Source organism: Chelonia mydas, chromosome 22 (assembly GCF_015237465.2).
Source record: "Chelonia mydas isolate rCheMyd1 chromosome 22, rCheMyd1.pri.v2, whole genome shotgun sequence".
Lineage (NCBI taxonomy): Eukaryota > Metazoa > Chordata > Testudines > Cheloniidae > Chelonia > Chelonia mydas.
In genome coordinates this window covers 927,807-944,223 of record NC_051262.2, presented here as the reverse complement: position 1 = coordinate 944,223, position 16,417 = coordinate 927,807, and the positions used below count along the sequence as shown (strand labels likewise).

The 16,417-nt window shown below is 46.9% G+C and overlaps 1 protein-coding gene across 6 annotated transcripts in view; it reads left to right on the top strand.

The window, feature by feature from the left end:
- PKNOX2 (PBX/knotted 1 homeobox 2) overlaps positions 1-16,417 on the top strand; it is a 711,797-nt gene that overhangs the window by 680,860 nt on the left and 14,520 nt on the right. For all 6 annotated transcript variants that reach the window (XM_037882447.2, XM_037882446.2, XM_043534121.1 and 3 more), the window contains 2 exons: positions 3,331-3,407; positions 12,096-12,274. In XM_037882447.2, the coding sequence (XP_037738375.1) occupies positions 3,331-3,407; positions 12,096-12,274 (256 nt within the window). The remainder of the gene's footprint in view (positions 1-3,330; positions 3,408-12,095; positions 12,275-16,417) is intronic.

Here is a 16,417-nt window from a genome sequence, read left to right as displayed (position 1 = left end):
ACAAGCCTTATATTTATAGATTCAAAGTAGTCAATCTACTTAGTTTAACAAGAGAAGGTTAAGGGGTGACTTGATTACAGACAATGAGTACCTACATGGGGAACAAATATTTAATAATCATAGAATCATAGAATATCAGGGTTGGAAGGGACCTCGGGAGGTCATTTAGTCCAACCCCCTGCTCAAAGCAGGACCAATCCCCAACTAAATCATCCCAGCCAGGGCTTTGTCAAGCCTGACCTTAAAAACTTCGAAAGAAGGAGATTCCACCACCTCCCTAGGTAACGCATTCCAGTGTTTCACCACCCTCCTAGTGAAAAAGTTTTTCCTAATATCCAACCTAAACCTCCCCCACTGCAACTTGAGACCATGACTCCTTGTTCTGTCATCAGCAACCACGAGAACAGTCTAGATCCATCCTCTTTGGAACCCCCTTTCAGGTAATTGAAAGCAGCTATCAAATCCCCCCTCACTCTTCTCTTCCGCAGACTAAACAATCCCAGTTCCCTCAGCCTCTCCTCATAAGTCATGTGTTCCAGTCCCCTAATTATTTTTGTTGCCCTCCGCTGGGCTCCTTCCAATTTTTCCACATCCTTCTTGTAGTGTGGGGCCCAAAACTGGACACAGTACTCCAGATGAGGCCTCACCAATGTCGAATAGAGGGGAACGATCATGTCCCTCAATCTGCTGGCAATGCTCCTACTTATACAGTCCAAAATGCTGTTAGCCTTCTTGGCAACAAGGGCACACTGTTGACTCATATCCAGCTTCTCGTCCACTGTAACTCCTAGGTCCTTTCCTGCAGAACTGCTGCTAGCCACTCGGTCCCTAGTCTGTAGCAGTGCATGGGATTCTTCTGTCCTAAGTGCAGGACTCTGCACTTGTCCTTGTTGATCCTCATCTGATTTCTTTTGGCCCAATCCTCTAATTTGTCTAGGTCCCTTGGGCTCTTCAGCCTAGCAGGGAAAGGTAGAACATGATCCAACGGCTGGAAGTTGAAGCTAGACAAATTCAGACTGGAAATAAGGTGTATAATTTTAACAGTTAGGGTAATTAACCACTGGAACAATTAACCAGGAGTTGTGGTGGATTCTAGATCCCTGATGATTTTTAAATCAAGATTGGCTGTTTTTCTGAAATGTAAGTTCTAGGAATTATTTTATGGAAGTTCTATGGTCCATAATATTCAGGAGGTCAGACTAGGTGATCACAGTGGTCCCTTCTGGCCTTGGAGTCTATAAATCTCTGAAAGTTTGACAGAAAGCTCAAAGAGCTACTTTTCAAACAGATCTCTCGACAGAAACACACATATTTTGCACTCTAAAGTTGGATTTGTGGGTACAAACAGTGTAACAGGGGCTTGATTTTGCTCCCGTTCAAACCAGTGGAAAGACTTTCATTGACATAAATGTGCTTGGTCCTGTGCCAAATGGGGTAACTGAATATTTAATCCAGTTTGTGGATGCCTGTCAAGGCTGATTCCCCACTCTGGCACTTTGAGTGCAGAAGGTGGGGGCCTGCAAGGATTCTAAAAATTGATACTGGCCACTCCAGGTTTGTATTAAACTCCCAAGGTTACAGTTTCTCTCTGATCTTGGATGGGTAGATGCTGCCACCACCCAAGTGCAAAAAACCCCTTTGGACTCAGGAGCACTTGGGAATACCTCCCAGTGCGGTACCCTCAAGCCCGTTTACCCCCTCCCCCTCTCTGGGGAAGAGCTGAGAAGAAAACAAAGGAAATCAGCTGTTGCCACCAGCTATTTAAACAACATGTGCACAAACCCTTTAGGACACAAAAAACCCAGTCCTGTTCTTAAAAAAGGTAAATTTTATTAAAAACAAAAAGCAAGAAAATACATCTGGAATTTAGGCTATTGCTAGATTTTAAAAAAGTAAATATAATAATTTAGCATCAAGAATGGTTTTTTTGAGGTCCAGCTTAATGGTTACCAGCAAAGCAAAAGCATTTGGGGGTTAGCACAGAGGACTCCACAAACCTTACAGAAATAAAAGAGAGAAATCTAATCGTGTCTTTCTAGACATTTTCTGATCTACTTACATATCTGGGGTTTCAAATTGAGTAGTTTGAGGTATGATCTGGTGATTTTCATACCTGGTTTACAGCTTTTTACAGCATAGCTTCAGCCCTGTCTCTGTTCTGTCCCCTTTCTCCGGAGAACAACAACAGACAGACAAAGGGAAAGTTTTTCCCCAATTTAAAAAGTTCTAGGCCTCCCATTGGCTCTTTTGGTCAGGTGCCCACTCCCTTCTTTTTACCTATGGATTTTTTTAAGCCTTTACAGGTAAAGCAAGTAGAGAACAGCTACTAACAGGGATTTTATAGCTAACTGGCTGGCTGGGTGTCCATAAAAGGGAGCTGCCCCCGCCCCTTCATTTATCACAATGCCACTATCCATTTGTATGCATTGTACAAAATTGGCATGTATGAGTTTAGAAGCTTAAAGTGATTGAACTCAAGTAGCACACACAGGAAGTTTCCTATCATTCATACTGCATATACACATACAAGGTAAGGCTTCTGTAGTTCATTTCAGTCTTATTGCCACAATAAGATCCGAGTTCTTGAAGCTCAATCCTGAGTTTTCCAGTTAATTTGCCTTCTTTCTTCAGGAGTAAGTAATGCAGCTTCTTCCCCAGAGCTCCTATAAGTTACCATGATAATTCTGTTGGGTTCGTCATTTTATACTGATTACAAAGGTCACAATCCCTATGTAACGTTTAGATCAGATCTGTGAATAAAATGTCCCAGCAATCACAAGCACTCATTATCACAAAATGAGTGGAGACCAGATGAGATAAACCAAAAGCACTTCCTGTTCTTTAAATAATAATCAAACCAAGGTAAAGTTCCCAAGAGTTTGTTCTAAAAGTCCCCAACACACTAAAATGTGAGTGCTGCTTCTATGGATTGGTGGTAGAGGGTGAATGCAGATGGCTATTTTGGCAGCTGTGATGCAAATAGTTTTAATAGTAATATCAATGACAGCTTCCAGACTGGCAAGGTTTCAGCTAGGTTCCCTGCTCTGGCTTTTCTCTTCTGCCATTGAATGTGTCTAGTGTCTATTACAAGAGGCCTTGCATACTACTGAGCAATGGGTTCGCATTTGGGCTTTCAATTCCCGTGTTCAATTGTAGGGAAAGGAGCACTTCAAAACTTGGTAATGCTGAGCCACCCAGAACGGAGGTGGGGCACCCTTTAATAGAGCCCATCCTGGTAAAACTCAGATCACGACAGCTCTCCCTGACCCTCTGCTCCTCAATGCCTTCCTCTAGGTAATGCACTATAATTATGCTATTGTCTCTTTTCAGCACCCTTACCCAACAGAGGATGAGAAAAGGCAGATAGCAGCACAGACAAACCTGACACTTTTGCAAGTCAATAACTGGTGAGTGAACCTTAGTGTGGGGGTTGTGGAATTTTCCTGCTTTCATAGTTATTAAACTGCTGGAGTCACCTCACTACTCTCAGTGTCCCTGCCTAGCCTGTGACTTTCACCACATGGATAGCAGGATGCTGATTCAGTTGCCTTATTGGCCATTTCCCAGAAGAAAATCAGCATCAGAGCCCAAGGAAGAGGTGTTTTTCTGTGGTTGTGAGGTGTTGTATCTGAACAATAGGGTAAGGTGGAAATAGCTCCTAGGGAAAAGAGACAAGATTCAAACCTGAGCACCTTATGGACTCAGGTTGATTCTTCTTAGTCTGAAGACAAAGGAGTGAATTTATATCCACTGGTGCTTAAAAAGAAAGTAGACATAAAAAGAAACATCTCTATATAAATTGCTTACAAAACATTTAAAATCGTGCTCCAGGTACAGTAACTCTCCCCTTAACGTCCTCTCGCTTAATGTTGTTTCGATATTACATCCCTGCTCAGTTATGGAACATGCTCCGTTTAAAGTTGTGCAATGCTTCCGTATAATGTCCTTTGGCTGCCTGCTTTGTCCACAGCTGGCAGCTCCCCTATCAGCTCCCCAACAGCCCCCCCACAGCGCCTCCCGCCTACCTGCAGACCCCACGGATCAGCGCCTTTCCCCTCTTCCCCTGCCTCCTGCCCGCAGCAATCAGCTGGCTTGCGGGGTTCAGGAGGGAGGGGGAGGAGCAAGGACTCGGCACACAGGCTCCCCCTCCCTCCCCTGCCTCCCGAACGCCGCAAACTAGCTGATTGCCACCGGTAGGAGGCAGGGGAGGGAGGGGGAGGCTGCGCACAGAGTCCTCACTCCTCCCCCCACCCTCCTGCCCCCTGAATGTCGCAAGCCAGCTAATTGCCATGGGCAGGAGGGAGCGGGGAGGAGCGAGGATGCGGCACATCTTCCCCCTCCCTCTCCTGCCTCCTACCCGCAGCAGTCAGCTGGCTTGCGGTGTTCAGGAGGCAGGGGAGGGAGGGGGAGCCTGCACGCCATGTCCTCGCTCCTCCTCCCTCCCTCCTGAACACCGCAAGCCAGCTGATTGCCGTGGGCAGGAGGCAGGGGGGGAGGGGGGAGGAGCAAGGATGTGGCGTGCTGAGTAAAAGGGAAGGAGGGGGGAAGAAGAGGTGGGTTAAGGGTGGGGGCTTGGGGAAAGGGGTGGAGTGGGCGGGCCGAGGGTTGAGCCCCCCCCCCCCGCCCCTGGTGCTTGCAGAGTAGGGGAAGCTGCTGCTGCCGCTGTGCAATGTGCTTCTCCTAGCCTATGGTACCTTCCGCCTCCTTGCCTGCCTCATTGCCTCCAGTGCCAGTGGGCTGTGCCTGTGTGGGGTAAGGCGGGGGCACCTCCCAACTATAATACTGTACTGTACTCTATGGCAAAAAAAAATTCCCTGGAACCTAACCCCCCCCCCCACCCCCACCATTTACATTCATTCTTATGGGGAAATTGGACTCGCTTAACATCGTTTCACTTAAAGTCGCATTTTTCAGGAACATAACCACAACGTTAAGTGCGGAGTTACTGTAATGCAATATGATGCTGCGACTCTTCTCTGGAAATCCTACTGGATTCAACCCCGGTGTGAATGGAGTTCACCCATCTCATAAACCCACCCCATATTTGCCATTCTCTGTTCAGGCGTATCATTGCTGGATACGCAGGTATCTTACTGGTGAGGTGAGCAGGTACCTTACTGGTAGAATTGTGTGCCAACAGACTGGAATAACAGAGAATGCTGGAGGTCAGGACTGAGATGCATTGGCACAGCTGTAGGTGTAATCTGAGAGGCATTGACAGAGGTTTCATTTTCATTCTTATTTAATATCAATGTTTACCTGATATTTGGGTCACTCTTTTCCATTTGGCTATGTTAATCAGCTAATAGTATCACTGAGACCGTGTCTGCGAGGTGGGTGTGATTGCTCTGTTTGCACACACATGCTCGCGCTAGCTCTCCTAGTCTATGGCTCCATTATGAGCCAGGGCTGTGATTCCCTGCTCACTTACACATACTGTGCTACTCTCATTGACCTAGCATGATTGTCAATATAATTATAAATAGCAGTGTAGCCATGGCGGCATCGGTAGTGGCAGAGGAGGCACCACTGAGCCGTGCACACCCCACCGGAGTCAGGTGGGTGGGTACTCAGCACAGCTAGGGGATTGTACCAAATTACCACAAGTTGTACAGTGAGCTGTAGCTCACGAAAGCTCATGCTCAAATAAATTGGTTAGTCTCTAAGGTGCCACAAGTCCTCCTTTTCTTTTTGCAAATACAGACTAACACGGCTGTTACTCTGAAACCTGCTATGACACTGATATATGCTGAGATCAGGTTTTACCATCCAGTTTATTCATCCACAGCAATTCCACCAGTTGTGCTGCCGTTAATCCAGCTTTACACCAGTGTAAAAGCAGGATTGGACTCATACTCTTTATAAAACTAACTTAAACAGAAGCTGGTCCAATAAAAGATACTCCCTTGCCAACCTTGTCTCTCTTAAACCTTTAGTGTCACTTACCTCATTTCCACTCCTTCAGCCACATTTTCCGCTGATGTAAGTTTGTGATGTCCATGAAGTTATATCAGGGATGAATTGAGCCCTGAGTGAAACTTTTAATTCATGGAAAAGGCTTTTCAAAAGTGCCCATGTGACTTAGGAGCCTGAGGGCCAGATTTTTAAAAGTATTTAGGCATCTAATGATGCAGATAGGCACGTAGTGGAATTTTCAAAGGCAACCCACCAATCAAAAGTAATCAATGGGAGCTTTTGGTTTTCAAAACATAGAATCATAGAATCATAGAATATCAGGGTTGGAAGGGACCTCAGGAGGTCATCTAGTCCAACCCCCTGCTCAAAGCAGGACCAATCCCCAATTAAATCACCCCAGCCAGGGCTTTGTCAAGCCTGACCTTAAAAACTTCTAAGGAAGGAGATTCCACCACCTCCCTAGGTAACGCATTCCAGTGTTTCACCACCCTCCCAGTGAAAAAGTTTTTCCTAATATCCAACCTAAACCTCCCCCACTGCAACTTGAGACCATTACTCCTTGTTCTGTCATCTGCTACCACTGAGAACAGTCTAGACCCATCCTCTTTGGAACCCCCTTTCAGGTAGTTGAAAGCAGCTATCAAATCCCCCCTCCTTCTTCTCTTCCATAGACTAAACATCCCCAGTTCCCTCAGCCTCTCCTCATAACTCATGTGTTCCAGCCCCCTAATCATTTTTGTTGCCCTCCGTTGGACTCTTTCCAATTTTTCCACATCCTTCTTGTAGTGTGGGGCCCAAAACTGGACACAGTACTCCAGATGAGGCCTCACCAATGTCGAATAGAGGGGAACGATCAGGTCCCTTGATCTGCTGGCAATGCCCCTACTTATACATCCCAAAATGCCATTGGCCATCTTGGCAACAAGGGCACACTGTTGACTCATATCCAGCTTCTTGTCCACTGTAACCCCTAGGTCCTTTTCTGCAGAACTGCTGCCGAGCCATTCGGTCCCTAGACTGTAGCGGTGCATTGGATTCTTCCATCTTAAGTGCAGGACACTGCACTTGTCCTTGTTGAACTTCATCAGATTTCTTTTGGCCCAATCCTCCAATTTGTCTAGGTCCCTCTGTATCCTATCCCTACCCTCCAGCGTATTTACCTCTCCTCCCAGTTTAGTGTCATCTGCAGACTTGCTGAAGGTGCAATCCACACCATCCTCCAGATCATTAATGAAGATATTGAACAAAACCAGCCCGAGGACCAACCCTTGGGGCACTCCACTGGATACCAGCTGCCAACTAGACATGGAGCCATTGATCACTACCCGTTGAGCCCGACAATCTAGCCAGCTTTCTATCCACCTTATAATCCATTCATCCAGCCCATACTTCTTTAACTTGCTGGCAAGAATACTGTGGGAGACCGTGTCAAAAGCTTTGCTAAAGTCAAGGAACAACACGTCCACTGCTTTCCCCTCATCCACAGAGCCAGTTATCTCGTCATAGAAGGAATTAGATTAGTCAGGCATGACTTGCCCTTGGTGAATCCATGCTCACTGTTCCTGATCACTTTCCTCTCCTCTAAGTGCTTCAGAATTGATTCCTTGAGGACCTACTCCATGATTTTTCCAGGGACTGAGGTGAGGCTGACTGGCCTGTAGTTCCCAGGATCCTCCTTCTTCTCTTTTTTAAATATGGGCACTACATTAGCCTTTTTCCAGTCGGCCGGGACCTCCCCCGATCGCCATGAGTTTTCAAAGATAATGGCCAATGGCTCTGCAGTCACATCCGCCAACTCCTTTAGCACTCTCAGATGCAACACATCCAGCCCCATGGACTTGTGCTCGTCCATCTTTTCTAAATAGTCCCGAACCACTTCTTTCTCCACAGAGGGCTGGTCACCTCCTCCCCATGCTGTGCTGTCCAGGGCAGTAGTCTGGGAGCTGACCTTGTTCGTGAAGACAGAGGCAAAAAAAGCATTGAGTACATTAGCTTTTTCCACATCCTCTGTCACGAGGTTGCCTCCCTCATTCAGTAAGGGGCCCACACTTTCCTTGACTTTCTTCTTGTTGCTAACATACCTGAAGAAACCCTTCTTGTTACTTTTAACATCTCTTGCTAGCTGCAACTCCAGGTGTGATTTGGCCTTCCTGATTTCACTTCTGCCTGAGCAATATTTTTATACTCATCCCTGGTCATTTGTCCAATCTTCCACTTTTTGTAAGCTTCTTTTTTGTATTTACGATCAGCAAGGATTTCACTGTTAAGCCAAGCCGGTCGCCTGCCATATTTACTATTCTTTCTACATATCGGGATGGTCTGTCCTTGTAACCTCAATAAGGATTCTTTAAAATACAGCCAACTCTCCTGGACTCCTTTCCCCCTCATGTTATTCTCCCAGGGGATCTTGCTCATCAGCTCCCTGAGGGAGTCAAAGTCTGCTTTTCTGAAGTCCAGGGTCCGTATTCTGCTGCTTTCCTTTCTTCCTTGTGTCAGGATCCTGAACTTGACCATCTCATGGTCACTGCCTCCCAGGTTCCCATCCACTTTAGCTTCCCCTACTAATTCTTCCCGGTTTGTGAGCAGCAGGTCAAGAAGAGCTCTGCCCCTAGTTGGTTCCTCCAGTACTTGCACCAGGAAATTGTCCCCTACATTTTCCAAAAACTTCCTAGATTGTCTGTGCACTGCCGTATTGCTCTCCCAGCAGATATCAGGGTGATAGAAGTCTCCCATGAGAACCAGGGCCTGCAATCTAGTAACTTCCGTGAGTTGCCGGAAGAAAGCCTCGTCCACTTCATCCCCCTGGTCCGGTGGTCTATAGTAGACTCCTACCACGACATCACCCTTGTTGCTCACACTTCTAAACTTAATCCAGAGACTCTCAGGTTTTTCTGCAGTTTCATACTTGAGCTCTGAGCAGTCATACTGCTCTCTTACATACAGTGCAACTCCCCCACCTTTTCTGCCCTGCCTGTCCTTCCTGAACAGCTTATATCCATCCATGACAGTGCTCCAGTCATGTGAGTTATCCCACCAAGTCTCTGTTATTCCAATCACATCATAATTCCTTGACTTTGCCAGGACTTCCAGTTCTCCCTGCTTGTTTCCCAGGCTTCGTGCATTTGTGTATAGGCACTTGAGATAACCCGCTGATCGCCCCTCTTTCTCAGTATGAGGCAGGAGCCCTCCCCTCTCACACACTCCTGCTCGTGCTTCCTCCCGGTATCCCACTTCCCCACTTACCTCAGGGCTTTGGTCTCCTTCCCCAGGTGAACCTAGTTTAAAGCCCTCCTCACTAGGTTAGCCAGCCTGCTTGCGAAGATGCTCTTCCCTCTCTTCGTTAGGTGGAGACGTTTCTGCCTAGCACTCCTCCTTCTTGGAACACCATCCCATGGTCAAAGAATCCAAAGCCTTCTCTCCGACACCACCTGCATAGCCATTCGTTGACTTCCACTATTCGACGGTCTCTACCCAGGCGTTTTCCTTCCACGGGGAGGATGGACGAGAACACCACTTGCCACCTCAAACTCCTTTATCCTTCTTCCCAGAGCCACGTAGTCTGCAGTGATCCGCTCAAGGTCATTCTTGGCCGTATCATTGGTGCCCACGTGGAGAAGCAGGAAGGGGTAGCGATCCGAGGGCTTGATGAGTCTACATGTACACACCTACCCCCAAGCTCCCACTGGGCCCTGCTCCGTAGAAGTGTAGAAGTGGAACCAGACAGAGTGTCTGTGCCCGAGAAGCCAGAGCCAGAAACTCTGCCTGGAGCTGCCCATACTGAGGGGAGCTTGGAGCTGACCTCGTGGGCATTTTTGAAAATCCCTCTAGGTTCGTATCTGCATCATTAGACACCTAAATACTGATAAATATCTGGGCCTTGGGCCTAAATGTCATAGTGGCAGGCAAACTAGAAAGATATAGACAAATCAAGAGCTGTAGAATTATTTAGGACTATGGGATTGTTTATCCAGAGAGTGTTGCACTGTTTGAAGAGTATAGTGTAGAATGTATGGACTGAGGAGCAGGGTAATTACATGGAGCATTGCCTGGAGAGTACTTTACTGTTTATCATAGAATCATAGAATATCAGGGTTGGAAGGGACCTCAGGAGATATCTAGTCTAACCCCCTGCTCGAAGCAGGACCAACCCCAACTAAATCGTCCCAGCCAGGGCTTTGTCAAACCGGGCCTTAAAAACCTTTAAGGATGGAGATTTCACCACCTCCCTAGGTAACCCATTCCAGTGCTTCACCACCCTCCTAGTGAAAACGTTTTTCCTAATATCCAACCTAGACCTCCCCCACTGCAACTTGAGACCACTGCTCCTTGTCCTGTCATCTGCCACCACTGAGAACAGCCTAGCTCCATCCTCTTTGGACCCCCCGACAGGCAGTTGAAGGCTGCTGTCATTATGTGGGGTCATCATCAGCCAGGACTATGTTTTATTGTTACTTCTGTCATTTCATTCTAATGCTGTTTCATTTGCAGCACACAATAATGCCAGACTAAACTGAGCAGTAGAATGATTAAATATGGAATGATAACGTTTACTTATAGTAATGATTAAGTCTACCAAGGGCCTGTACTGACTGATGCCTAGTAATATCATGTAAACTCTAGCCACAGTAGCTTGTATACATTTGCAATCACCCAGTGCCCCCTGCTGGTGAAAATATACATAATGCAATAATTAGTGTTTTATTTTTCTACAGAGGATAATAGTCAGCATATTGCTAGTAGTTATAACAAAGTACTTACTTGTGAAATAGGGTAACCTTTTGAAAAGCACCTAAGGGCTTGTCTTCAAAGGCGAATAGTTCAGAATAGCGATAATGGAGTAGCAAATGCCGAACAACTATTCTGCACTAACTCCCATTGTGGACACTTTTACTCTGCATTGCCTTTGGGTTAGCTTTCACTACTTTGGAAGTGGACTAAGCAGAAAAAGGCACTCTTGGTGTGGAATAAGAGTGTCTACATGGGGAATGAATGCAGAACAGCTATTGTGCTTTAAAATCACATCCTAGCTTACTTCACAGTAACTTCTCTATGTAGACAAGCCCTAAGCAGTTTAGGAGCCAAGTTTTCTTTTCAAAAGTGACTTGGGCACTTAGAGACAGATTTTAAAGGGGTTTAGGTGCCTGAACAATGTGAGAGGTATTGATTATGACCAGGAGACAGAGGGCTTGTCTACGTGGCTGCAGGGTGGACTATAGGGGTGTGAATTGCAGCATGCACCAAAGTGTATCTGCCTAACAGCGAATGAAAAGGTACCTAGTTCACATTAACATAGTCCTGTTTGAAAGAGGACTACATTAACACAAAGTAACTTTTGGTTTGCACTAGCAGTGTCCACACAGGGCAGTTAGAGTGCAACACTTTGGTGTGCTCTGCAATTCACACACCCTTAGTCCACACAATGGAGCAGAGTAGCATCCGTGTTAGTCTGTATCCACAAAAAGAAAAGGAGGACTTGTGGCACCTTAGAGACTAACAAATTTATTTGAGCATAAGCTTTCATGAGCTACAGCTCACTTCATCAGATGCACTGATGCTCAAGCTTATGCTCAAATAAATGTGTTAGTCTCTAAGGTGCCACAAGTCCTCCTTTTCTTTTCACAATGGAGCAGTGGAGACATGGCCAGAGACTGCACAGGCTACCTAATCAGGTGACCTGTCTCAGGGGTCTAACTCCGAGAGGGTTTGCAGCTGAGAATCCCAGGCAGAGGGACCATCAGCCAGGTGCACCAGGGCAGCTGCATGTGCACCTAAGACTCGCTGCTCTCCCCTCCCTTCTCCTGGGCATTTTACTCCTGGCTAATGTAGGGCACTTCCCACTCAGCTGGCCAGCGTCTGCAAATCTCTCTCTTCGGCACTTAACTATCCCCAGGCACACCATATGGAGCCTGGGTGAAACTGAGCTGCCTAACCAAGGGCTAAACCTTCCACTAGGCGGGGGCCACCTGGGGCTGAGCCATTTCTAAATCTTTTTAAAACTCCGGTCCTTAGGAACCTAAGTCTCATTGAAAATCAATGGAACTTAGTCTTCTGAGTCACTCAGATGCTTTTGAAAATGTTACCCACGGTCAATAAGTGAAAGAAGATAATTATTCGAAAACCTTGTAATAATTCTGAATCTTCAACAGTGCAAGTAACTCCCTGTTTTTCCCCATGGGAAGGTTTATCAATGCCCGACGGCGCATTCTGCAGCCCATGCTTGATGCGAGCAATCCAGATCCAGCCCCCAAAGCCAAGAAGATCAAATCTCAGCACCGTCCTACTCAGAGATTCTGGCCCAACTCTATTGCAGCTGGAGTGCTGCAGCAACAAGGAGTCAATCCTAGTACCAATCCTGACGGTAAGAATGGGGCAGGGACATGGCATGGGATTGACTCGGGAAGTCTGTAGTGCACATCTGCCTTGGTTATTGTACTTAATGTCAGTAATTAAGAATGTTTGCCTGTTCACGAGCATGCGGTACATTCACACTCTTTGCTTTCAGTTTCTATGGGGTAATGCCATTTCTGGAGAGGAGAAGTGTGAGGTCTTCTTTCTTGAATTTTATCCAGTTTCTCTCACTGTACTTCTGCATATACTGAGGAGACTCCAGATCACCACATACCAGTTAGTCATGCCCCTCCTGGCTGAAAAACCCTACTGGAGAAACAGCGAGGTTAGAAACAGTGAGACTAGTATGATCAATAAAAATATGTCATGCCCCATCCAGCCACCAATCTCCTTACAGGTTTTGATGGACAGGGCTGTGTTCATCTGGATCCTGCGTCCAGCTCAGCAGAGTGTAACTTTCTTATTTTCTTCCCATATGAATTTATTTGGTGGTGCCTCCTCCCCTCTTGTGCCTTCCTGGCAGGGTCACTGGGGCAGCTTGGAATGGAAATTCCAACCACAGGTAACCCCCACTTACTTGTCAGCTAGTTGGAGACTCCCAAGAAATAACACAAACACATGCAAGCTATTCAAAAGAGTAACTATATTAAAGAGAAAATAAATATAACAGAGTAAAAGGCTATCTCAGGGTCACCAGTGCCCATGCTGATAATACCCATGAATTTCCCCAGTCACGTGACCTAGAAGAGCAAAAGTAAAATTTAGTGTCCAGTTGGTACGCGTACTTCCCAGGGGCCCTTGATGACCTCTGACTACGATATCTTCTGTAGCAGCAATACAGCTTGGCTGGCTTGGCTCAGTACAGCCCAAAAGACTCACATGTGGGATAGGATGATAAGTCCCTCCACAGGTTTAATACGCAGCAAGTAATAAAATCCCGAAACCCTTATCCCTGGCTTAAGGACGCAGTTCAGGGAGTAGGGGTCTCCCAAACAACGTGCCTGGGTATCTAATTAAAAGATGGTGCACTCACAACTCCATGAATGATTCTCAGGTTCAGAGATCAACCTAGACACTTCAGCTCTGCTCAGGGGCTGACGATCACTGCTGGCAGGCGTCCTCTTCCTGCAGGAGTCAGGATCTCCCCGCTCCACAAAGGGGTGCAGGGCTCCGGTGCAGATTATAATAACTCTGCTAAAAACACAACTCCTGATCTCCTGCCCCAGCACTCAGCCACGCTCCCAGCAGGCGGGCAGCCCTGAGCGAGCACCAGAGCAGCACTGGCCAGGTGGGGCCTGGTCTGTCTAGGAGCTGAAAGGCTCACGCCGCCCGGCTGGGGAGAGAATTTTCCCACAAAACTCTGTATGCTGGGCGCTCTCCTGAGGAGTGAAAGCACCAAGCTGAGGGATGTTGCTGCCAGGCACCTGGAGGCCAGTTCTCAGGGGAGCCCTGCATGCAGGCCTGGGGCTCACCAGCTCCCCCATACCAGTCCTGCCCCTTCAGTGGCTGGCTCCAGGTCCTCCAAAATGGCTTCTCCCCTCTCCTAGCGCTCCCACATCCTGCTGGTCACCCTAGCTCTTCTTCCGGGGCTCTGACTTGTCAGTCATGTGACTCTACACCCCACCATCCCCAGACATGGCCCCTCCTCTGAGCAGGCAGCTGGTGGCCATCCAGGCACGCTGCCGTCCTTCCCCCGAGCTCCAGGGGCCATCGCTCGAAATCGTGGCTCTCCTCGCTCCCTCGGGGCTGCTCGCAGTCTCTGAATCTGCTCTTGGCCCCCCTTCCTCCCGGGGACAGCATGCGTCTTCCTGCGGTAGCAGGACACAGAGCCGGGGCCACGCTGAGCTCTCCGGGGGTACTGATATATCATTAAATGTCTCCCTTTGGGAGGGTGGGTTGACAGATTCTCTTAGGAAGCTGTTTATTGTAAGGCACTTGTTCAAGAAACCCTTCTAAACATTTGTAATGTTAATAAATAGAGGAAGTTTGTGAGAAAGGGATGTCAAAGCAACTCCATACGTATTCAAAGCACTCTGATTTCTTCATATTAGCTTGGCTGTGATCTGTCTCATTATAGGCTAGGTACTTAATGGAGACTGTGCTTCTTTCATTTAGGGTGACCAGATATCCCGATTTTATATGGACAGTCCTGATATTTGGGGCTTTTTCTTATATAGGCACCTATTACCCCCCACCCCCGTCCCAATTTTTCCTACTTGCTATCTGGTCACCCTACTTTCATTGTTCAATGATCTTCTGCTGGAGGTGAATGAGAACCAAGTACCCATGCAAATTCTGCTAGATCTGTCGGCTGACTTGATATTGTTGACTCTGAGATGTAGCTGACATGGTTCCAGACAGTCAATCTTGAGTGGTTCCATTATTTTCTTGCTGAGAGGACCTATAAGGGAAGTGTTGGGAGACTGCTCCAAAGATACGGCAGACATCTCTTGTCACTCCTCCTGTTTTACCTGTATATGAGGCCATTGGTTCCTGTATTGTAGAAGATTTTAAAATTGCAAGAGATTTTGCATAGTGTAAGGTGGGTAGGTGACACCCAACTGGGGTGTCTCCTTTTCTCCCCTCAGTTATTGTTCTTGTTGCCAGCTGTTGGCTATGTGTGTGTTCTCACTGTGTCCTGTGCCAGCTCTGCGCAGGTAGCTGACACAGCAGACCTGGATCGAACTGCCCAAGAAGACCACAGACTCAGTTCAGTGGAAAGGCAGTCGACCAGGTTTATTATTGATGAAGCACGGTCCTAGTATCCCATAGACTCTACAGGACCACCAACACATGTATGCCTATTACAGTGGACCAGTTCAGTGAACGGCGGGACTTTCCATTCCCCCCTCGGCCAGCCAAAGACACTCCCTCTGCAACCCTTCTTTTATACACTGATAAAAATAAGTTACATACTGCTCCTCTGACATGGCTAGTTACCACCCTTTACCTTCTACCTGTTAGCTCCATCAAAACATCTCCATCCATTACTCTGTCATTCAGAGGGGTCAGCGTGTCCTTGCATCATCTTCAGGAAGTGTGTTTACACCATAACCTTGTATCAGGGTGTTCTGGCACACTCTTTCTGGAATGTGTTTATTCACGTGTCCAGTGCCTACCACTTCTTAGCCAGGTTCTTGCCAGGTTCTGTAAACTTGAAAGCAGGCATGTTTTGTAACAGGGCCTCACTTTTGTTCATAGCCTAACTCTTGCTAACTTTGCTTATATCAGCAGGACGTGATTTTAGTACAGGTCCTGGGTCTTACCAGGCCTCTTATATCTGGCCTCATGTCTCAGGCTCTTTCTACTACAGCTCTGCATGCTTCAGGGAATGTTGGGAGCCCCAGGAAGTCTCCCAACCACGCACCAACATCTCCTGCTGCTCCCTGAAGCTCCCCTGGTTAGGAGTCATCACTTCGCCAGCCAAGGAGAATGGGAAGGTCTTAGGAGCATAGTTCTTCCAGTCAGTGGAGAGGGGGATGACTGGGAGCTACCTGTTCCCTTTTATTTAACCTCTGGCTCTAGCTATATCAGTATGTCACAATGAGCCTTGTATATTTCAGTATTATTGGCCATTCTCGTAGAATGCTGTGACGTTTTTAATATGGGCATTTCACAAAATTCTTTAAGTATTTCTCCAACATCACACCCGTAGTCATAACCAGCAGTCTATCTTTTAAAAGGATGGTAGGGTAAGATTTTTCAAACTATTTAACATTTAAAATGTAATGATCCTCAGTTTACTAATTTGCCTAATGTTGTAGGCATTAGCTCTGAGACAACTTCCTTATTACAATTTTTTCGTAAAGTCTGCCTGACACGAGCATTAAATTGCAACAAATATTAGCTATTATTACTGTTACTATTACTATTAAAGTAGCACCAAGAATTATCAGGTTAGATTGGGCCCCACTGTGCTAGGTGCTAACAAAGATACCGTGAGAGATGCTCTCTGCTCCAAAGAGCTTGCAATCTAAATAGACAAGAGTGGGAGGGGAAAGAGAATGGAAGCAGATTGCCCAGGATTATACAAAGGGAGCCAGGAATAGCAGCCACAACTTCTGACTCCAGGTCTAGTACCCCATCCAGTAGACCTAGTTGCCTCAGCACTCTGGCTTCACTAAGTAGTAAAACAGGTTGCTAGTTTTTAAGA